The sequence below is a fragment of the Dryobates pubescens genome, chromosome 28, assembly GCF_014839835.1.
Source record: "Dryobates pubescens isolate bDryPub1 chromosome 28, bDryPub1.pri, whole genome shotgun sequence".
In the NCBI taxonomy this organism is placed as follows: Eukaryota; Metazoa; Chordata; class Aves; order Piciformes; family Picidae; genus Dryobates; species Dryobates pubescens.
Genome location: NC_071639.1, coordinates 5,636,725 through 5,661,409, shown reverse-complemented (window position 1 = coordinate 5,661,409; position 24,685 = coordinate 5,636,725). Strand labels below are relative to the sequence as shown.

The 24,685-nt window shown below is 40.2% G+C and overlaps 1 protein-coding gene across 1 annotated transcript in view; it reads right to left on the bottom strand.

Moving 5' to 3' along the window:
• Positions 1 to 21,475, bottom strand: part of TRDN (triadin) — a 96,997-nt gene extending 75,522 nt beyond the window's left edge. Inside the window, exon 1 of the mRNA XM_054173987.1 lies at positions 21,421 to 21,475. Coding sequence (XP_054029962.1) covers positions 21,421 to 21,442 — 22 coding nt within the window. The 5' untranslated portion in view covers positions 21,443 to 21,475. The remainder of the gene's footprint in view (positions 1 to 21,420) is intronic.
• Between the last annotated feature and the right edge of the window lie 3,210 nt (positions 21,476 to 24,685).

Here is a 24,685-nt window from a genome sequence, read left to right as displayed (position 1 = left end):
CAGGGATAGATACCTCTGACTTCACATCCCAATTTCTCATGCACACAGAGCCACCCCAGCAGGTCACAAATGTCACCTTTGTATCAACAGATTGATTTGCTGAACTCCAAAAACCTGAAACTCTCAGATTTTTACTATTCCTCTGCTTTCAGAGTTGTCACTTAGGATATAATTTGAAGACCCATAAAGTCTGGTGAGTATAAATAAACTGTGACAATTGGTGACAACTTTGAGGAGGACACTATGTGGCTTTCAGAGTCTGGAGTGAGCTTGCAGTCTTCCCAGCTTAGATAAAATACCCTTTGTATTTGGAATAGAATAGAATAGAATAGAATAGAATAGAATAGAATAGAATAGAATAGAATAGAATAGAATAGAATAGACCAGGTTGGAAGAGACCTTCAAGCTCATCGTGTCCAACCTATCATCCAACACCACCCAACCAACTAAACCATGCAACCAAGCACCCTGTCAAGTCTCTTCCTGAACACCTCCAGACACCTCCAATAGAATAGAATATAATAGAACAAAACCAGGTTGGAAAAGACCTTCAAGATCATCATGTCCAACCTATCATCCAACACCACCCAACCAACTAAACCATGCAACCAAGCATCCTGTCAAGCCTCGCCCTGAACACCCCCAGCGATGGCGACCCCACCACCTCCTCAGGCAGCCCATTCCAATGGGCAATCACTCCCTCTGTGTAAAACTTCCTCCTAACCTCCAGCCTAAACCTCCCCTGATGCAGCCTGAGACTGTGTCCTCTTGTCCTGGTACTGGTTGCCTGGGAGAAGAGACCAACCTCTGCCTCACTACAGCCTCCCTTCAGGTAGTTGTAGAGAGCAATAAGGTCACCCCTGAGTCTCCTCCTCTCCAGGCTAAGCAACCCCAGCTCCCTCATCCTCTTCTCATAGGGCTTGTGTTCCAAGCCCCTCACCAACTTTGTTGCACTTCTCTGGACATGCTCCAGCAAGTCAACCTCCTTCCTAAACTGAGGGGCCCAGACTGGTAAGCATAGCAAGCATAGGAGTCCATGGTCAAGAATGGACACCTGATTCTACACTTCAACAGCTATAGTTTTGACTACTCCAGAAGAGAAAAAAATACACAAACCCAAACAAAACCCCCCAACCAAACCGAAGAATACATCTACTCCATTCAGAGTCATTCACATGTAAAATGGTAATTTTCTGTATTTATGTTATTTCATACTTATTATATATGTAGCATTCCTCATTCTGCCAACAGCAAACAGGCACACACAAAATAAAGTACTGAATGTACAATGCCTTTTTAAAGGCTCAGAATATTAAAAGCAGAGGGCTAGTCATGCTGCTAGAGAAACCCCAAACTTGTTCCTTTATAAATAATAATATTGTTGCTAGGGCAATTCAGCTGGGATGTGAGAAGCCTCAGTGCAGTCTGCCCTAAATGAGAGAGCTGTAGATTTTAAGTTCTGCTCCACATCTTGATGAACACTCCAATAAATAGGCTACAGAGTATTCTGGATTCAGGTCATTAATGGCTCCTGTTCGACCTATTCCACTTCAGTTTGAATATTTAAATACTAATTAAGGGAACAGAGAAGGGAAAGAATGACTATATAAATTGACACTGTATGTTAAGCACTGGTTTGAGCCTTGGGCTTTAACCTGGTGACCTTATCAAATCCACCGCTGTTGCAATTGGGCAGGCAGGTGTCTCAGCCTATGGTAAGGAGAGCACTGCAGGGAGAAGAGGACGAGGGATTAGAACTCTTCAGTGAAGGGCTGTCTAATGGATATATGATAATCTGCTGCATTTTTTCAAGCCCAGCTCATCACCCCTAGTGAGTCCACAGACCTCTGCAGCTCTCAAAATAATCACTCTTTTCCTATGCAGGAAAAAATGGTTTCTACCACAAAACCCACCCTGTACCTGTGCCTGTTGTTCAGGTGATATTTATCCCTGACTGTGACATCCTCCTCTTCTCATCTGGTGGGTTTCTGGTCTAACAACTTTTGTTCAGAAAGCCTTTATCTCATTAGAAGCATGTAGCCAATTTCCCAGCGCTTGCATAGGCACAAGGAATGGATAATGCTTCACTGGACTCATGTTTTTTACCTTTTTGATGCATGTATGTGGGAACAAAATGCTGAGCAGAGAGAAATGAAGCCCTTAGTACCCACTGTAGACACCTGAACAAAGAGCCTCCACCATCCTTTCTGGACAGCACCAGAGGCCAAGAGATACAGATGCTGGACAATAAGTAATAGAGTACAGAAGAACTCAGAGGAGGATGACCAAGAGGAGTCCAGCTGGGCACAAACTTTTGCTGTCCTCCAAATGCCGTTTAAGTACCTCCTTGCTATGGATAATCTGCAGTCCTAAACTTTAATAGTTTAGGAACCTACTTAGATCCACTAATATGGATCATGTTTTCTATTGGATATAGATATACATGGTAAAATATAAAGGCAAGAATAGAATAGAATAGAATAGAATAGAATAGAATAGAATAGAATAGAATAGAATAGAATAGAATAGAATAGACCAGGTTGGAAGAGACCTTTGAGGTCATCAAGTCCAACCTATCATCCAACACCATCTAATCAACTAAAGCATGGCACCAAAGACTCTTCCTACCATGCTAGAAAGACAGATGGAAACAAGTGAAGTCAACTTAAATAGACAAATAGACAAAACCATTGTCTGAAACACAGTCTGTGAGTAGGGTATTGATCTACAGCTCAGTCCTGAAATGGATGGTGGGTACCTAGTGTACATCTTCTGAGTATGAAGGAGATTCCATGAGCTGTTGAGTAGAAATTTGACAATTCAAAGTTAATTTTTGTAGACACACAGATTAAATCTTTTCTTGCCATGGATAACATTCAACTATTTCCTTTCTGCTGTGTCATTTTACATCCCCATATGTATGAATGAGTGCAATTGGAATAACTCGAAGGGAATAATATGTAAAAGGAGTTTTGTAACCAGTAGTGGAGTTTACAGACTTCCAGAGTCTTACTCTACACTTTATGTCATTGTGCAAAGAGAATAACCTCTCAACACATATCATGTATATATTGGCAAACTTGTCAGAATTAAAAGGTAGACTAAAGGCTTAGAAGGCTGTAACTGGGGCTGTCTGCAAGGGAACATTTGCAGATTTATTGGTGAGTGATAGTTATAAAAATGTAATATTCTTTATGAAATGTGAAAAATAGGGTTGGAGATTGTGCAGCAGCCAATTCTACATGACAAAAGAAATAGAATAGAGATTATGGAATATGGAGAGGATGATGCATGAAAATTAACTCAATGATTGGATTCAGAAAAGGGACTTATAATTACATATGGTGCTGTGTACTCTTTTAATTTCCTTTTCTATTATTGTACCTGTATCAGTTTTATTTTTTGATCAATAGAGAGCATCTGATAATTTAAAGAAGCAGATTGTATTAATCTTTTCCATTCACTCTCCAAGAAATTATGTGCCACCAATCTTCTGATCTCATCTATTTCAGTAAGAAGTTTGCAGAATAAAGGATACTTCCTATCAAGCTGTTTTATTATCTAGTGCAAGGAAAATGTGTGCCAGTAAATAACACTGTGAGCAGAACTACTACTAAATACTATGAGGTGAAAACTAGAAGTTAATAATGCAGTATTCCAAGAAGTGAAACGTATTTTGGGATTGTAGTAATGACTTTTTCTCAGGATACAGTGAGGAGTTAACCCTGGCTGGATGTGAAGTGCCCATCAATATGCTCCATCACTCTCCTCCTCAGCTGGACAGAAGAGAGAGAGCATAACAAAAGACTCATGGGTTGAGATAAGGACAGGGAGAGATCACCAATTAGAGATATGGGCAAAAGAGACTCAATTTGGGGAAATTAATCTAATTTCTTACCAATTAAATCAGAATAGAGTAATGAGAAATAAAAAGCTAAATTTTAAAACACCTTCCCCTGCACATCTCCATTCTTCCTCAGTTTAACTTTGCTCCCAATTTCTCTCTCCCCCATCTCCTCCAGTGGCACAGGGGGATGAAGAATGCTGTTTGCAGTCAGTACTGTTATAGTTGGAGACATCTTTGCTTACTGCAGGAGGGTTGAACTAGAAGACCTCCAGAGGTTCCTTCCATCCCAGTGCGTTCTGTGATACTGTGATTGTCTGCTGCTTTTTCCCCCTCAGAAGGAGGGCTCCTAACACTCCTCCCCCACTGCAGCATGGGGTCCCTCCCACAGCAGGCAGCGCTCCATGCACTTCTCCAATGTGAGTCCTTCCCACAGGCTGCAGGGAAAACCTGAATCCAGTGTCTGGAACCCTCTTGCTCCTCTTTCTCCACCGACCTTGATGTTTGTAGAGCTGTTTCTCTCACATACTCTCACTCCTCTCTCTGGCTGCAATTACACAGAATCACAGAATGGTGAAGGTTGGAAGGGACCTGCAGAGGTCATCTAGTCCAACCCACCAGCTAAAGCAGGTTCTCCTAGATCAACTTGCACAGGAACACATCCAGGTGGATTGTATCACAGTGAAAGTCTTGTGAAAGTCTTCAGAGAAGGAGACTCCACAGAAAGTAGTCAATTTGTCTTGTATAAGTTTGAAGGAAGTATTAAAAATGCCTTCACTTATTCCAAAATCTTTTCCAAGGCACACTATGCTGATAAGACCTTTAACCTTCTCCCTCTGTGAACATTTGCTCTGTGTGAATGTATTTCAAAGAGCTTTTACATCATTCTGATTACTCAAGGACAATGGACACAGAAGGGGACAGTGGTTAGTTAGTAGTTAAAAGATCTTGTGTGCTGTTAAGGCTGCTCAAATAGTCTCATATGACTGATGGTATTATGAACCTGTCTGCAATAATTCATACCTGAAATGACTTTGGAAAGAAAAGTAAAGGGTTCCTAAGGACCAGGTTTAAAAGAGAGCAGGTTTTATTGGGAAATTTTACAGATCATTTTATTTACAGCTATATCAATTTGTATAGTAATTTCCTGAGAACACAGCAGACCACAGGGGTTAACAGTAGTCAACGCAGGTGAAAATACTTCTATAAAATCAAACCTGCAGGAAGTATAGTTGATAAGAACAAGAAAAGTGTCATTTACTGCACTTTAAACCAGGAGCTAAGCGTGACAAAGGGACACTGAGCTGCTCCCTCTCCAAAAGGCAGCAGAGTTTATCTTCTCAGGATTTGGAAGTTGGACGTTTAAATGTTGATCTTTCAAATAACTCTCCTGTTTGATATCTCTTTTTTACTGTTGCTTTTAGAAACGTTTCATTTCCAGCTTCTCCATATGCATATGAGATAAGAACGTAACTGAATCCCAAACGCTCAATCCTAAATGGCCAGCACCCTGAAAAATCCATTATTTGTTTGATTCCACACCTGAAATTGGTATTGATTGGTAATAATACCTTCCCTTCTTTAGAAGCTGAAAATAGGTGCTCTTAAACACCAAAAAGAAGTTTTACCTTCCTGTTCATCTTAGAAATCTGACATTTCAGAGAGACACCAAAGGGATATTTAGATGTACTTGTGAATTGATATAAGCTGAGAGGTACATCTTATCTTTTAAAATGTCAAAATGAAGACTGGAGGAAAACAGTTGCCATTTATCTTTAAATAGCATGAAACCTTCTGGAGCAAGATCACTGTATGCATTCCCCTTGTTATTTGTTTTTGGAAACTCAGCTCTACACATCTCTGAAACCTTCAGAGGGGATTAGAGAAAAAACATTGACTTCTCTGTTTGCTTGTCATGGAAAAAATTAAAGGGGGGAGGGAAAAAACAAATCTGTTCCCATCTGTAAAATAATGATAGTCATAATATGTATTGAAACCCACTGGGGTAAATAGTAGGTTACAAAATCCTCTATCTTCACCAAGGACAAGTGTACCAGTTTAAAAACCTCTGCAAAGACAATTCCAGATTTGTTCTTCTGTGCTGGTTTTCTGTCTGGGGGATTGGCAGCAGAGGAGGGGGCTACTGGCATGGCTCCTGCAAGTAGTTCAATTTGTTGGGCAAATTCTTTTATTTTGAGAGCTCTTCTGTTTAGAAGAGGAGTGGGGCTTGAGAGAGAGGCAACCATGCAGACACCGGGGTCAGTGAGGAAGGAGGATGGAAGCAGATGAGCACTTCCACTGTCATACAGATATGGGAGAGGCAACCATGCAGGCACCGGGGTCAGTGAGGAAGAAGGAGGAGCAGATGAGCACCTCCACTGCCATACAGATATGAGATTCACAGTGCTTTCTAATTTATCCTAGTAATGGCTACACTATTTGTCTCCAGAAATTGAATCATTCTCTGTAATTCCTAGAAATATCCCTCATTAGGCAGCAAGATATCCATGTGGCACAGAATCCTAGAATCCTAGAAAATCTCAAGTTTTTCCTGTTTCTTGCAAAAGATCTTACTTTCCCACCTGACAGAGTATACCCAAATCCCAAATGAATGTTTTTTTCAAGTAAATACACCACAACATTTTGTGTTAATGGTTTCCACCTAAAGCAATAATGACACAATTTGAAAGTAAAATCTTTTCACTGAGAACAAAATTACCAACACTAGCAGAGAACAAGTTCCTCATGTTATGAACATATAGACATTGAGTATTACTTTGATGAGCAGCAGAAGTAAAAATGACTTTTTCAATTCCTCCTTGAAAATGTAAATATTATTCCATATAAAATTGAGGAGGATGTTTTTGTTACAGGGTTTAGGCCTTAGAAAGGGGGAAAAAAAGACTTTCATTCCATGGTTAAATTGTTAAGTGACTCAGAGAAATGATATCTTCATCTTGAAAATGATTCATGTGAAAGAGTTGGTGGTAGGCTAACAGTGCTTTAAAGTTATTCAGTGACAGATAAGATCTGAATTCAAAGATATCCTAAAGCAGAGGATGATTTATTTTTAATATCTATCTATATAGGGTATGTCTAAAATATTTATCTTTAAGCTTCTAAGCATACAACCCAAACTTCGAAGAATACATTGCCTATGTGTTTGCTTAAACAAAAGTAATCTCTAGTGAGAGACAGATTTGTGGCATTCTTTGAACAACAGATCCCAAATTCTAGCAAATACATTCGAACTACACTTGCTTCTGCAAAGCATAGAATGGTGCAAAATTATCACTCATTTTAGTCCACTCTCTTTGCATTTTTCTAATCAGCACTAGCATAGAAATGGAACAGAATTCTTGAAACATCTCTGTGTTGCCTTTTCTGGGCACATCTCTGCCCTGTGCAGGGGTGTGGGATCCATTTCCTTGAAGTTCACAGCCTCAGTTCTTGTGTCTGTGTTAAAATAGTAGACACTGACTGAGATAAAATAGGGCTTCACCTCATCTGGCTATGGAAGAGTAATTAACACCTATGCAGACTTCAGTAGAGCAGTCCTCAAAGAAGAAAATCTTTCCACTTTTTTTAATGGCATAATCAGTCCAAAAAGGATTCACAATGTTAAAATCTTGCCTCAGTGCAGGTTAAAAGATTTTATTCTGAGTTTAAAAAAGCCTTCATCTCAAGGTGGCCTCTGTATGCTGTTACGGTTAACTGGAATAGAAACTGAGCTACACCAGGGGAAAATTTTGACCTGATTGGAATGCTAGTTTCCTTATTTCCTCCCATGGATTTTAAATCAAATAATCTTCACCATCTGCTGTAAACATGCACAAAGTCATTGCAAAACCATTCAGGTCTCATTCACAAGCTGTAACACCTCCCCACATTCTCTGCAGTAGCAGATCCAAGCAGTAGGACTCCCAATATTCCCATCCCACAGTCACAGCAGGTGTTGCAAAGTTTCCACCCTGCTTAAGCATCCTGCATGCACATCAGGCACTTGCAGGATCTCTATAATGTTCCTGGCATCTTGCCCCAACCTTAGTTGTTCTGTGCTTTGTTCCTTGACTCTCCTGGTGATAGGAAAAGAGAAGAACAAGGTTGCATATGTGAGGCTGAAGTTCAGCCATGATGTTTGAAAAGGATATTGCTACATGTTTCCCCTGATTTCATCCCAATCTTTCATCCAGGAGAAAGCCCCTTTGGTTCTAGATCAATGACACAGAGACAGCAGCTGAAAGAACATTTTTCACACCGATACTGCTTTCCAAGCAGCCTGTGTTATATTCACAAATCTTCTAATGATGCTCAAACATGTCCACATGAACATAATATTTCCCTGTTTACTAGACCTTCACCTAGGATTAAGTCATTTTCAAAATGTGTAATTGTGTTCTGGGTATTTTCATAGATCTTCTAATACAGATTTATTTACCCCTGGTCTTCTAATATTTATCTTTCCTCCAGTTCACAGTTTAGAGATGTAAGGCCATAGTATTTTCATTAAAAACAAACAAACAAACAAAGAGTGATGGAGCAATCAAGTGAAGAGTAAAGGCCATATTGGAAGTCTACAGGACACAGAGCTGACCATGTGTTTTCTCTTCAAAGTTCTTGCTCATTGCTCCTCTACATTGCATAATGATAGAATCACAGAATTGTCAGGGTTGGAAGGGGCCTTAAGGATCATCTAGTTCCAACCCCCTGCCATGGGCAGGGACACCTCACACTAGATCAGGTTGCTCACAGCCACATCCACCCTGGCCTTAAGAAATTCCAGGGATGAGGCTGGGCAACCTGTTCTAGTGTCTCCCAACCCTCAGGGTGAATAATTTCTTCCTAACATCCAATCTGAATCTACCCATCTCTGGTTTTGCTCCATTGCCCCCACTCCTATCACTACCTGGCATCCTAAACAGTCCCTCCCCAACTTTCTTGTAGGCCCCCTTAAGATACTAGAAGGCCCCAGTAAGCTCTTCTCAGAGTCTTCTCCTCTCCATATAAATATATCCCATGCTTCCTCTAGATGTAATTGTTAATTTTCTTTGCCCATCTTTTCAATCCATTTAGATAGATAGCTAGATATAAATATAGAAATATATAAATATAAAGATATATAGATATATTTATATACATTCACTATGTGCAGAAAGTTTCTTGAAATCTTTGCATCTTGGATTTGAAGAATACCAAAGCAACTGCTACTTTTTCATTTCAGAAAACTTTCAAGCAACCCTCTGAAGTGTCTTGAATATTAATACAGCAGTCTCAACTCATAACTTTATCAGTATAATAAAAAGAGATGGAGATGTCCTGTGCAGATGTAAAAGTTGACAGTCCTCTCTAAATTTTTAAGAAAGCTTTTGAGCTCCACTTAGTCATTCTGTGTGCGTCCCTGCAAGATTTTGCTGGCTGTTATATTCTGGCCAAAGGCTTATTCATCACCTAACCTTTCTTTCTTAATTTCCTTTTCCATTATATCAATAGAATGCAGCTTCAGCTGTAATTAGATAAGTGCTAATAAATAAAAAATGCACACTTTCACATGTATTGAAGCTGAACATTTACATTGCAGTCGATATTTCAGCCTTACAGCTTACAGTGACTCGCTTCTGACGGTCGCGTAACTGATAATCTTCTGCTCGCGCACACAATTCATCCCTCAAAAAGTACAATACATTCAGAATGCTATTAAAGTGTTATGATGGAAGACAGGAATAGACACAAAATGTGGCTAAAATAGTTGAATGACTAATAATGAGTAACATTCACACTATGGAATAGAAGTAGGCCATAAGACACTGTAAGAACTTTCGTTAAGCAGCCAAGAAAAGTTTTACTTAAGGTAGTGCTCCATTTAAACCTTAGACCAGGTGCCACACAAGAAGTGTGGAAGAAACTCTGTAGGATGATGCTCTTAAAGAACCTACACAGTGAGCATCATCCCATGTGCTTCCCAGGACCTGCAGGCAGGCAGGCAGGCTATTATGTATAAATAAGTGGAGAAAGCTAAAGTGCCTTTATGGTTCTGCCACAACTGGGAACTGCACCATAAGGTTTGCACTACCTAACCAGGCAAAATAGTCTTACATCTATTTATTTAAATAAGACATCAGTCTTATTAATGGCTGAGCCTGTTTCCACATCCAAATCAACATTTCATTCCTGCTCCTTGTACTATCAGGACAGGAGTGGTATTACAGAATCACAGAATTGCCTAGACTGGAAAAGAACTTTCAGATCAGCAAGTCCAATCATTAACCTAACACTGACATGTCCTTGACTAAACCATATCCCTAAGCACTGTGTCTACATAACTCTTAAACCCCTTCAGGGATGGGGGACTTCACTACTGCCCTGGGGCTCCTTTTCCAATGCCTGATACCCCTTTCAGTAAAGAAATTCTTCCTAAAATCCAATCAAAACATCCCTTGGCACAGCTTGAGGTCATTTCCTCTTGCCCTGTCACTTCTGGCTTGGTTGAACAGACCAACTTCACCTCAATACAACATCTTCTCAGGTAGCTGTGTTGAATCATAGAATCATAGAATCAATAAGGTAGGAAAAGACCTCAAAGATCATCAAGTCCAGCTTTTTAGCTTTTAAAGGGCATTCATGAAATATCTGTGTGTGAGAGAGCTGCCATGTTTTCTTTGTCACCAAATGGGCAGGTGCAGGTTAGATTTTCTTCTGTCCATGTCCAGAAATGCTCAGACCTGGCAAACTACAACCTGACAGAGTGCCTTGGGTATGCATTTCTCAGAGGGTTCTATTCCCCAGTAAATCACTACACAAATGATCTTGAGAGCCCATTAAACATCAGGGCTTTGTTAAAGTTAGCATTATGCCCCTCTACTCAGCACTGGTTAGGCCGCACCTTGAGTACTATGTCCAGTTCTGGGCCCCTCAGTTTAAGAAGGACATTGAGACATTTGAACGTGTCCAGAGAAGGGCAACGAGGCTGGTGAGCGGCCTTAAGCACAAGCCCTATGAGGAGAGGCTGAGGGAGCTGGGATTGTTTAGCCTGGAAAGAGGAGGCTCAGGGGTGACCTCATTGCCCTCTACAACTACCTGAGAGAAGGTTGTGGCCAGGAAGGGGTTGGTCTCTTCTCCCAGGCCACCAGCACCAGAACAAGAGGACACAGTCTCAAGCTGTGCCAGGGGAAGTTAAGGCTTGAGGAGAGGAGAAAGTTCTTCACAGAGAGAGTTGTTAGCCTTTGGAATGTGCTGCTCAGGGAGGTGGTGGAATCACTGTCCCTGGAGGTGTTCAAAAAGGGATTTGATGTGACACTTGGTGCCATGGTTTAGTAGTCATGAGGTGTTGGGTGACAGGTTGGACTCGATGATCTTTGAAGTCTTTTCCAACCTTACTGATTGTATGATTCAATGATTACTGTGACCAAATGCTGAAAATGCTTATAACAATTCTGCAAGAAATTGTAAGGCCTATTCATCATGGGAAAATATTGTCAGGATTTGTATAATGCAGTATAGCTGTGTCCCAACCGATTCTTCAGTTCACATCACTTTCAGTCAGGAGCTACTCTTCTACAGAAAGAAGTATAGATTAAAAAGAGTTAGAGTACTGAAGCACTTAGTAGTGGAAACTTGGCCAAGTAACTTTCATACAGAATAAATTCAGATGATACCTTCAGAACCACACAAGCCATGAAAATGATATTTGCTCAAGAGATCTGTGGAAAATTAATAGTCTCTTTGTTGGGAAGCTCACATCATTCATGTCCATGTCCCAAAAAGTGTTCACAAAATGCTGGTTATAAAATCAGTGATGAATAAACTAATTTATGAATTCCTTATCTTCCCACTTCATTGCCCTAGCATTTCAGCAAGTTGGAAACAAAAAACCCAAAGGAAAAGTTTCTGCAACTGAAGGTAAATCAGCAACTTACTAACTGATAATAAAGAAGTGAAAAATATGTGCTCTTTCACATAGAGTGATCTTTTTTTCAGGTTATGAGACACTACTGTAGTTCTAGTTCTTTTCAAAACCATTGAAAACACTCTCTCCAATCACTGTGAGAATAAAAGGGAATATTTCTATATTTAATGTAGCCAAAAGAAAAAGGTTGATTCTTCCAATTAAAATCATGAAAAGCATAAAAGAAGAGGAAAGATTGAAAGCAAACATAGATATGAAGTTCTGAATCTAGTCCCAAGCAAGAAAGCCAAATTCAGAGACTTAACATACTTCCTATTGGCAGCCTTCTTTAAAGATGTAGGTAAACGCATCTACTTTTTGAAGATGTAGATCATAGAATCATGGAATCAATAAGGTTGGAAAAGACCTCAAAGATCAGCAAGTCCAACCTGTCACCCAACACCTCATGACTACTAGACCATGGCTTCAAGCAACACATCCAGTCCCGTTTTGAACACCGCCAGGGATGGTGACTCCACTACCTCCCTGGGCAGCACATTCCAATGGCTAACAACTCTCTCTGGGAAGAACTTTCTCCTCACCTCCAGCCTAAACTTCCCCTGGCACAGCCTGAGACTGTGTCCTCTTGTTCTGGTGCTGCTTGCCTGGGAGAAGAGACCAACCCCCTCTTGGCTACAACCACCCTTCAGGTATTTGTAGACAGCAATAAGGTCTCCCCTGTATTCCCCTGATTCAGTTAGAGACAGTAAAATAATGCTCAAGTAAAAGACAGCAAGGATTGTGTCAGTAGTAATAGCAACAATAGTGATTTCAAAGGTGTTAACTTGGCATATGCAATGAGTCCACAAATGTAAATGAATTTATAGCAAACAACCAGCTGTTGACCAACATCCCTGGGTCATTTCCCAACAGGCAGCCCCTCTTGCCTGACTCTGTAGCATTGAATGAGGTTGTTGAGATCCATGTGCAGGACCTGACGCTTGGCCATTTTGAATCTCATGCAATTCACCTTGGCCACTCGATGCAGCCTGTCCTAGTGCCTCTGCAGTAATCCCACTGAATTTGGTGTCACCTGCAAGCTTACTGATGGTGCATCAATCCCCTCATTAAGATCAATGATAAAGATACTAAAGAGAACTGGCCCCAGTACTGTGCACTGGGGAACACCACTAGTAGCTGGCCACAATCTGGAGTTAACTCTTTGCCCCCAGTCATCCAGCTAGTTTTTCACCCAGCTAAGTGTGCATCCATCCAGGTCATGAGCAGCCAGTTTCTCCAGGACTATGCTGTGGGAAACTGCATCCAAGGCTTTACTAAAGTTTGAGGAGACAGCATCCACAGCCTTTTCCTCATTCATTCATCAATATTTATAGCTAAGCTTGCAAAGCAAACAGCCTTTCCTGAAATTGCATTCTCACATATTTATCTATTTCCTCTACAATTTCCAGTTACTAAGTTCCTCTCTCTCCAGAATAACAGCCACCAGCAAAGTTTCCCTTGTGATCTTTCTTACATGAGCCCTGTATAAATCACTAAAAGAAAACAACAATAAATCACTGGAAATCTCTGGTTCAATAGCAACTTGCAGGCAAAATGTAATAAACTTGTATTACGAAATCTATGGATTTCTCACTTGTGATAAATGAAGGGCAGAGGCAGGGAGGTGTGTCTCTGGGCAGAGGGCCCTGCTGCATTTCTTTCTGGAAGGGGAAAGAAGAGAAAGTGGATTGGGGAAGAAGAGTTTTGACTATTACTAGCCTGGAAAATTGTCAGTCCATTGTTTACTAACAGCAGAGTAGAGCATTACATTGTCCAGAGCTTTTCAGGTGGCTTTTTTGTCATCAGTGCAAAAGTATGATGATGTGTTTTGGGATAAATCCTATCTCACAGGGAAGTTTGTATTCAATTCTAAGCTGCCATGGCTCTTGCTCAAATGATAGAATAGAATAGAATAGAATAGAATAGAATAGAATAGAATAGAATAGAATAGAATAGAATAGAATAGAATAGAATAGAATAGACCAGGTTGGAAGAGACCTTCAAGATCACCATGTCCAACCCAGCATCCAACACCATCTAATCAACTAAACCATGGCACCCCATCAAGTCTCCTCCTAAACACCCCCAATGATGACTTTATCAAATGTATTTACAAATTTTGAGCCCTTCCTTTTTTATTTTTTTAAGGCATTCTCAGAACTCACTCTCAACTGACAAAATCATAGCTGAGTCTGCAGTGGTTTTGCTCCAAGTGATAGGATCTAGCTATCTAGCCATGTAGCTGTCCTAGGGTCACATTCAACCTCTATCATGGTTCTTTTGCTGTAATTAGTGTTGCAATAATAGTCCTAGTAAAAGTACAATATTTAAAATTCAGAGGGGTCTAACTTTGGACATCTCCTTGTGAAATGCTCCTATTTTTCAGTCCTCTTATGAATGGGGATGCAATAATATTTTTAAACAGAAGAAAGTTTGAGGTTTTCCCTTTACAAAACAAGAAAAGCAAGTGAAATAATGTGCAATTCATGTTACAGTTGCAGTTTAAACATTGGCATTATAAAACTATGAAATATATATAGTCTGAACTCTATCATAAATGTGTGATATTGCCTCTTTAAGGATGTGAACTTGCACCTTGCATCATACATGCTCTTGTACCAATTCAGCTGACTTTGGTAGGACCTGAAGTCAAAATTAAGGTTCTGCATGTTATAGTAGAAAAAGGTCAAAGCATAATAAGGATCTTAACATTTGAATAGATGTATTAAATTATTCCTCTAAAAACAGTAAAATAGTTAGCAGAAAACTATATTTATGGTAATTGTGTCAATTGTGAATAACCTCTTAGCAAAGATTGAAACAAGATTTAGCCTTCCTGACATGCATAGAGAACCACAACTTAAATCTACATAATGGAATATGTGAGAAAATTGAATTCATTTGCATACCAAAGAAGTCTACAAAGGCTTAGAATCATTGTGCCTTGACAATTTGACTCCAGGCAAAGGTACAGAGATACTTTTGAAGTTGTGAGAACATAAGCATGTACAGGGAGTAGCAGGTCTTTACTCATTACATGTTTGCAAAGGACTTTTTGAAACCATCTTTGAAGACAGAAAGAGGAGCCCTCTCCAGTGAGAAATTTTTTCTGCCTGGCATTTCAGATTTTCTTTTCTTATGGTAAATGTCTTTGCACAGACCCAAGTGGAACTTTTAGGCCAGAGACAAGTTCAAACTGTGCTGCAGGACCGATGCTAAAAAGAGCCCAAATCAACAATGGGTCTTAAGTGAGGCTTATTCAGGACTTGAAGCCACAGCTTTTTCAGTCTGATGTCTAGGGGTGAAACTCAACACTGACCATGATTTGGAGCAACTGAACCAACTTGACTGAAATTGTAACATAGGTGAGATTAAGCATCGATGGAAAAAACCCCAAACACCTACTGTCTTCTACAGTTTCCTTTTGTTTAGCCTCCTGTACATTACATGAGTTGCTTTGTTAGCTCACCACTTTTCCTCCAAATCTAATGAGTCTGAAGAACAATGTGGCTGTTTACTGTGTGCTTTGTTATGTTCTGATTGTTTTGCATTTACAGAAGGGACCAAAGTTACATCTCCTGCATGTTACCTGTAGCATTATCTTGGATGAGGAAGGAGAAGTGAAAAACAAAAAGAGAAAAATAAAAGGAAACTTATTTTTTTCAAAATCATCAGACTATGAAGAAAAGGACAGAATGTGATACAGGACAAGACCCTTTGGCAGTGTCCTCTGGTGTCTCTTCTACATTTTTAGTCACTATCTCTACTGTTAGTCAAATATTTGGTATCCAGGTACTAGTTTAGTAATTCCTGAAATAGATTCACTTACATAAATCAACTGTGCTGGAGGCACATAGTAGGAATGAAACTAAATGCTAGATCTTGCTGGTCCCTCTTGACCACACACTGCTTGAACACAGTCCTGCTCAGAGATTCAGTCTGAACAGTCATGTTCCAATGCACCCAAGCAAGATTAATATGAAGATACAGGGCAAAGACTAAATTATGAAATAAGTATAATTTGCAACAACAACAACAATGTTTAAAGATGGTGAGACCATGAGAGTGGGATCATGAGGATAGGAACTATAGCCAGTTGTTCGTAGCTTTAATTCTTTAGTTGCAGTGACTTCACAATTCAGATCTGCTTATCTACATCACATTCCCTGTTACCAATTTGTTCTGCCAATGCAAAGCAGATAGGTGATTAAGCCTCCACATTTCTGTAAGGTTCTCTTCAGCCATACCTTTGAACTGGTTTTGAATCATAGAATCACAGAATAAACCAGGTTGGAAAAGACCTCAGAGATCATCAAGTCCAACCTATTACCTACTACCTAACACTTCATGACATCTAAACCATGGCTTCAAGTGCCACATCCAATCCTTTTTTGACCACCTCCAGTTACAGCAACTCCACCACCTCCCTGGGCAGCACATTCCAATGGCCAATTACTCTTTCTGTAAAGAACTTTCTCCTCACCTCGAGCCTAAATGAGTGTGAAAACACTATAGGAAAGGAAACAAAACAAAACAAAACAAAACAAAACAAAACAACCCACAAAACTTTGTTGCTGCTTTATATTTAACTATGCATCTACAACTATTAAAGACATTTGAATATGCATCTTTAATCAGACTCCTTTTTAAGCCCCACTCAAATGATGTTGCAGTGGGGAAGGTGGAGGAAATATTGTTGAAGGCTTTTTTAATCACAAATTGAATTGTTATTTAAATGTTTAAAAAAATCAAATATCAAGAAAACCTGTGCTAAGCACTGCACTTTCACACTACTATAGTCTTTACCATTACAATCTATAGCCCCTCCTTTATTTGAACAAAAAGCCATGATCAAGACATTACAGTTGTGATGGAAGTTAAAGAAATCACCAAGCTGTTGGAATTCACTGGCTGAGCAGTGAGAGTATAACTTGTACCCTGTTTACAAATGCAAGGAATATGTTCTTAATTTCAGTTTGGCTTACTACTTGAACTCAATGATCTTACTCCATCTCAAGAAGTAATTAGGATTTAAAAAAATAATAATTAAAAAAAGGAATACTTTTAAAAATGAATAATTAATAAATAATAATTAATAAATAATAATTAATTTTTTAAAGGGTGTCTAGCAATATGACAAGGGCAATGGTTTTAAGCTGAGGGAGAGTAGGTTTAGACTGGATCTTAGGAAAAAGTTCTTCAGTATGAGGGTGGTGAGACTCTGGAATAGGTTGCCCAGAGAGAGGTTGTGGATGCTTCTTGCCTAGGAGTGTTCAAGGCCAGGTTCAATGAGGCTTTGAGCAGCCAAGTCTAGTTGAGAGGTGGGGAGGTTGGATTAGGTGATCTCTAAGGTCCCTTCCAACCTCAGCTATCCTATGATTCTATGAATCATAGAACAAGAGGACAGTCTCAGGCTGCATCAGGGGAAGTTTAGGCTGGAGGAGAAAGTTCTTCACGGAGAGAGTCATTCGTCATTGGAATGTGCTGCCCAGGGAGGTGGTGGAGTCACCGTCCCTGGAGGTGTTCAAGAGGGGATTGGACGTGGCACTTGGTGCCGTGGTTTAGTCATGAGGTCTGTGGTGACAGGTTGGACTCGATGATCTTTGAGGTCTCCTCCAACCTTAGTGATACTGTGACACTGTGATGCTGTGAATTTGAAGTTTCTGTTGTCCTCAAAGTCTTTTTCACAAGCACTCATGGGTTGTCTGACCTTTAGTCTCTCCAAGTAGTTAGGCTGTTGATACTTCTGAACAGCAGAGGACTGATTCCTTCAAAAATCATTGCCAAAACTGTTGTATTTTCCTCACCCTGCTGCACAAGATAGACTATCTGCTTCCTTGTCAACACTGAAAACCAGAAAAAGAGGACATCTTCTAGTTTTTCAAATTTCCTTGTTGCAAATAAATTCTGTAGAAACCTCTTAAATCCTTCCCTTAACTTAAGGCAAGGAAATACCTCACATGCCTTTAGCCAGCAAAATGCATCATCTCATCTAATTTATTCATCTAGGTCCCTTTTGCAGTCAGCACAACTAGCACCTCTAGCAGCAACTCATGAATTACCATGAGAAGAAGCAATCTCCCTCTTGCCCTGTAGTGTGACTTTGCTAAACTTTTTTGCCAGCTGCAGACTGCTGTTAGCTTCTGGTCATCACATTTGTGAAGCTGTTATGATTTCACCCTCTGGCTTTTGTGTATTATATCTCATGCATTATCAGTTTCACATGTAGTAATCTTCAAGCCTACAGATCTTCTTAAATCTGCCTTTTGGAATGTTTTTCATCTCAAAACCTCTTGTAGTTATCAAACAGCCTGAGAAAAGGACGGAAATGCAGAAGGCAATTCTGATGTTGCCACTGACAAGCTGTGTGTGGCCCTGGGGCTAGCCTGTCTCCTTGCAGCAAGCTCCGAGACAGAGGACATGTGTAGTTCCACAGCTCTCAGCAGCAAAATAAGGACCAAATTGTGACTCATTGTCACATTTCTGTTTGACTCCTGCTTCTCTCTTGCTCCGCTGGGGAAATAAGTTGTGGCAGACAAACAGCTGGCATAGAAACCTTGTCTTTCTCCTCTCCTCACCTCCCTGCATTAGATCAGTGCACAGTCTCCAGAGCATTGCAGCAGGCAGAGCTCAGCCTCTGTTCATTCTTCCCTGCGTGGGAGGATAAAGTGCCAGGGGACAGCCATCAACCTTGCACTGTGACCTGCAGTAGATTGGACTAGAAAGGACCAACTACAGGGCTGCTGCTGGAGCTATTGTGCACATACCGATTAAGCTGTACGCTGGTAAAAGCCATTTCTCAGAGGTGCCAGGTTTTTGTACTACTTCAGTGGTGGCAGCTCTAAGTACATCTGCTGTTGGACAGATCCAGTCCCCATGTTCATAAACACAGCAGAGTACTTAGCTGCACACCCATGGCTTTGAAGGCAAGCTCCTAAGTGCATCACAGTCAAGTCCCTGCCATTACTGAATACTCAGTGACAACTGAAATGCAATAACTATAATAACACAACAGCAGCAATAAAAACAGCAGATCCTGAGGGTGTTGCAAAGACAGAGTACTTAGTATCTGCACTAAGGTTATTTCTTTTAAGGACTTTCACACTTTACTAGGACATTTCTGTGGTTGCAATTATATGTAATATGAGGATGCTGAAGATAATCCTTTGGAATCTTTTCCTAAATATTTGTCAGCAGGAAACCAAGGTCCTGCCAACTTTCTAAGCACATTTATAAATTGCTGTCTTCAGAGATCTCCTACTTCACCAGTGTTTCCACAACAATTTATGGCTGTTGAAATGGATCAGAAGCACATGTAGCTTGTGCTAGGAGTAGAGAGGCCAGGGTTATTGCTTGGTGGCTACACTTTCAAGCTACTGAGTGCCATTGTTGTTACTGCGCTACTGACCTGAATGAGCACCCCATTGAACCCATGCTTCTGACACAGACCATGGTATTGACATGGGCTGTCAGAAAAAGATACCAACAGGGTCACTCTGCCAGGGCTGGATCTTGTCTCTAAACCAGCAGCCATACTGTCCATGGCATTGTTGCAATCTACATCACTTACGCATCTGTGTCAGCGTGGTACCCCAAAAGGCAGGGAGCCCAACAGTCTAGCTGATGTCTGCCTGGCAGTGTAAAACCAAAAAGAGCAAGTACTTCCATCCTAATGAAGTCACTAAGACTCCATCAAACCATGGGCTGGGATGGAGTATGAAACAAAGTCAAAAACGGACTGTGTGAAACAAGAGATATTTTAATTGTTTTGGCTTGCTTTATTTGTCCAAACTGAAGCTGAGATTTCACCTTTCAGATTGCTTTGTGAGTGCCAGAAGTAGCCCCAGAGGAAAATAAACTGCAGTGAAACATTAGCCCTAGGCTGAATTCTAACTTTTCTGCCATAAGTAAAATTTTCATCTTCTGGATCCAGAGTCTAAAAATCAGCCAACTGACACAAGTCCATTGCAAGTACAAGAAAACTAAACTAAAGTGAACTGATTATATGGCTTGTTTACCTGTCATACTGAAGGTCAGGTTCTTGTGGTATTGATGCCCCTTATCACCTGAAGTCTATTTATTTGCACAGTATTGCAGCTGAGGAACCTCTGTAAAAACAGGTTCAGAATATATATTTTTTAATTTTTATTTTATGTGGCTTTAGTTTCTTTCTTTAATAAGTTAACTGACTGAAGAGTCTTCTACTTTTCCTATTAATTTGGGAATAAAAATCTTGCTAAACATTTTTTTTTCCTCTCAGTTGGAGAACCTTCCAAGAGGCGTATCGATACTGCTCCTCTGACACCGATGGCACTAATGCATTTTGGAAGAGAAATGTGATTTCACAGATTTCCCTCCCAGCAGCTACAAAACAACTAGTTTCCAACAAACCTCCTTAAGAATACCCAAGCAAAGTAGTGCTAACATGTGGGTTAGGGCTCTCAGGTTGAGCCACCTGTTTTGACACTATTTGCTGCCAGAAGCAAATTATAGATCTATCCTACTGCTAATTAAAATGTCGTGGGCACATCATCTCCTTTCTCTGGCTAACCAGACAGCAGGCAAGGGCTGTACAATTTGACACAGTCCTAACATCAACCCTTTAGAAGGCACCGGGCTCGCACTCTAATGGTGCTTAATGCAGATCCTTTTACAAATATTAATAATGAAAAATGGGAGATGAAAAGTACAACTTTCATACTCTGAAATGCCACATAATCTTGACAACTAGAATAAAAATAACTTTCAGAAGACTGTTGAAAAGCCTTTTCTTTTTTTTTCCCCCCATTGTAGTGTCATTATTAAATTCAGATAAACAGTGGAGTAATTCACACTGTGAAAAAGGGGAAAAAAAGATGGGATGAAATTCAGCTGAAATATTCAGCATTACATTGAAAGAAGGTTGCATTTTAAATATATCCCCTGTCTGACTGGGGTTTATAAAATATTGTTATGCATCTAAAATGTTATTTAAATATGAATGGTCAGGAAATATTAAAGTCCATGAAATATTCATATTTTAGAATATGTATTTATTGGTTAATACTATTGCTTTCCATTCTTGCAGGCTTAGCTCTGGTGTACTGATTTCAGAACAACTTTCCGTGACTCCTTTGGAAGTTTTGCTGGATAAGGATTGCAGAGCTGACTGCTTTTACCCTTCAGTAACTTCAGATGAACTTCATAAACACTCAGTGCTCCTTATGGCAGAATCAGGGCCACCAAGCAAAGCTATTCTGACTCTGGCAAATCTCCAATTATAGGGGCATGCCAAAGCTTTACCTGAGCAAAGACATGAGGGTGGAAACACCTGACATTCAGACGTCCCTTTCTTGTACCATTCTAATGGAGCTGCCTAAACAGTGTTGTTGTGCAAACAAGACTAATGCTATTTTTAGAGGTGTACAGAGCTCCAGCTGCAATAACTAGTAGAAACTCAGGCTATGGAAGTGAAAAAGAGCAAAGGAAAACCAGGAAAGAATGCCACAAAGCAACCCAACAAACAAAACAAAATGACACTGGAGCGAAAGTGTTATTTGCTAAGAGCAACAAATCATAGTGACACAGCAGCTCAATGACACTGTCAAAGTACATATCATTTTTGGTTAATTACATGTGAAAACAGTTACCATACCTTCTGCTGTCATCTCGGCCATGATGCTGATGGTAAGAGATACTCTGTTTGAAAGGTCAAGGTCTACTCTGGCAGCTTAGATAATACGTCTGGGTTGCTGGCTCTTGCAGGAGCAGCAGAAGGAGGAGGGAGGTCCTCTGCTTTTTCTAATTCTGTTCCTTCTTCTTTTCTACCACTCTGAACTTTCTGCTTCCTCTGCAGACTCCTGCCCTCCCAGAGCAACCTCAGGCCTTCTACAGACAACACTTAAAGCTCAGTCTAAAGTGTCAGCTCCTAACAAAAATAGCCATGGCTCACAGTGAATCGTTAGCATGTGTTTTCTAATATCCTAAGAATCAAGCATCCTACAAACAAAAAGTAAGAAGGCCCAGTTCTAAACAGGACAGGAACACATAGAAAGGCAGGGAAAAAAAAACCAAAAGAAATGGGATAGAAATGTATAACCCTCCTGCAGCCTCGCTAGCATAATTGCAGTTCTTTGAGGGGTATGTCAGGAACCATGAAATATAGAGTTCAAAGTAACCTTATCCATCCCAGCTCAACTTTATTCTTAGCACACTCAGTGCTTAGCACATTCTTCCTGGCCTTATTTGGTTTGGGGAGGGTCCTATGAAGCTTACCACTGACTAAGGGGGAGGGTAAATTTAGGTGATTTTCTTCACTTTGACTCTCAGTTATAGCTCAGAGTCAATTAAGACACCCCTTTAAACCTGTGCAATTGGTAACTCCTTAGGTTTGGATTTTTTTTGGTACTTTGTTTTGCTGCAATCTTCACACAGCTCATCTAAGTATTAAGAACGGAGTTAAAAAGGGAAAGAGCGATAGTTTATATACTCTACATGCAAAAATATTAAGCAGCTCAGATTTTTTTCCAGGTCTGATTCATTGAAACAATAAAAGAGCTAAAAAATACATTAAAAAAAGAAAAAAAAAATCTATGTCTTTAAACAAGATTTTATAAAAGTGAAAAGAAGTAGACTTCTAAACCAATTTAGTGGAACAAAACTATGAACAATTTAAATAAGAAGAAGGATTAAAAAACCTGAGCAAGCTTTTCACTGCATCGCTTGCAATTTCATAGCTGTGGAATTATGCATGTGGGGAAGAGCTAGAAAATGAAATTAGGAAAAAAGTACCCTCAAGCCTGCATACCCCTACATAAAAGTCATCACCACGTGAAATCAGATACCATCTTCACAGTTCTTACTAGGGAATCTATAGTCAGCTTGTCTCCACGGCATGGACTGGCAGCATTTGCACTTCTCATCTTGCCCCCAGGAGCTACACGCACCTGGTTCTGTGGCGAAATACAAGGAAAGGGATCTATTTATTCAGTGCAGAAGATGCAGAAGTGAAGGCTCAGTGACCAGCTTCGTGCCACTACTAGGATTGTTTTTCTTCCCTCTACTCTCACATGCTTCAGCTCTGCCACATCTGAAAATGTTAGCTTGTCCTAGCCAAGGCTTACAATCGGTGCTCTGTACCCTTCCTCGTTCTACCGACCAAGTCTTTTGCACTTACAAGTATTGATTGCTCACTAGTCAGTGCTTTTCTGATCATCCTCCTAACCTTTCATTTGATACTTTAGCCTGTCCTACGGAAGATCCACCTGACTAAGGCTGCTGAAAAGATTTTAGACAAAAACTTATCCCTTCAGGATTATTCCTCCACGAATACCAGAGTTCTGTGGAATCACAGTCACATCACAGAGCAGCTGCCCACAACAGTTCAGCGGTTAGTAAAGAATGCTAGGACGTGGGATACTGAGGCAAAGCCTTTCTCCTACTTAGTTGCTTCTTTCTCTTCTGCTCTCTCCTTTTTCTCTTTTTGTTTACATGAATGGTTAAATGTTGTGAGACTTATGTATTTTGACAGCTATGCTACTTGCTTGAGATGTGAGAGAGACCATCTCAGCCAAAGAGTTGAAGCACAAAGCCAATCAGTATTGTAAAGTCAGGGGGTTATTTTATTTTTTCACTTATATTGCTATTCAAATGGGAATGAAATAATAAATGTTCGGTTTGGGTATGTAAGAAGAGAGAACTAGGGAAAATATTAATGCCTGAATGTTGTTCTTGTTTTATGCAGCAAGATCCTGAAATAAATTGTGCGCTATATTCAGAGGTATCTGATTGTATAACTGTATGTGTATGGCTGTCTTTCCCTCACTGTTTCCATTTCAGCTCCTACCACCTGCCCTCTCGCCTCCATGCCTTACTCCCTTTGCTGCTATTTATGCTCACACTCAATCATGGGCTGATCTTCTGAAACCAAAATACAAGAGCAGAAGACGTGAGAGAGAGAGAGAGACAAAATCCAGCTGGAAATCCAGGTTCCACAACCCAGTGGCCACAAGGAAAACTGCTTGGTAGTCTCTGCATCCCTTGAATATGCCAAATATTCATTCTGGGAAGCAGGCTAAAACTGTCATATGCACAAATACCTTACAACAAGTACAGCTCTAGGCATCTGCAGTGGAAGTTACACAGTTTCTCCCTTAAAGGGGGACAAAGTCAGGGGAGGTGGGTGCGATATTTGTTAGAGATAACCATGGCCCTGGCAAAAACACACAGAACCAAGGTAAATTAAGTTTTGCCTTTAAGTATGTGTATGCACATTTGCTTTGAAAAATGAACATTATCATTTGAAAATGATACAGAATATCATATTTGTTCTTTAGGAATCTGACCAAAATTCTCAGGCTTGTTACAAATTTTGTTAAAACCTAAAGCTTGGTGCCTGGCTCAGGTTGAAGGGTTTCCTTTACACTAATCTGTGAAATTCACATTGCACAGGAGGAGAGCACAAAATCTGTACACTTCTTCACCTAGCAAAGCAAGCATTAATTCCCTGACCTAGTTTATATATTGAACTCGACCCTTCTCTGGCTAACCTGGTAGGAGGTCTTTGGCAAAATGTCCTTTCTCTCTCCTTGTTCATATTTAAACAATAAGAAACCTGCACATTTTGAAACTACTCTGGTTCTTGCAAACAATCTCCAAACCCAGGTGCACACAATTTCTCCTCATTTTCTTCCCATGAGGTCTTAGGCACAATGTGAAAATGCTCTTGGCTTGAATCAACAATAGGTACTTCCCACTCAGAGGGGCTACACAGCAAATAGAGTGTCTTGGGATCAGATCTCACATTCAGTGGTGATGGAGGGAGTTGTAGCAGCAGGCTGTGTTTCTCTTCACACTAGATTCCTGAGATGTGTAAGTCTGTGCTGAGGAAAAGAAAATGAAGGCTCTTTTTGTTCCATAGT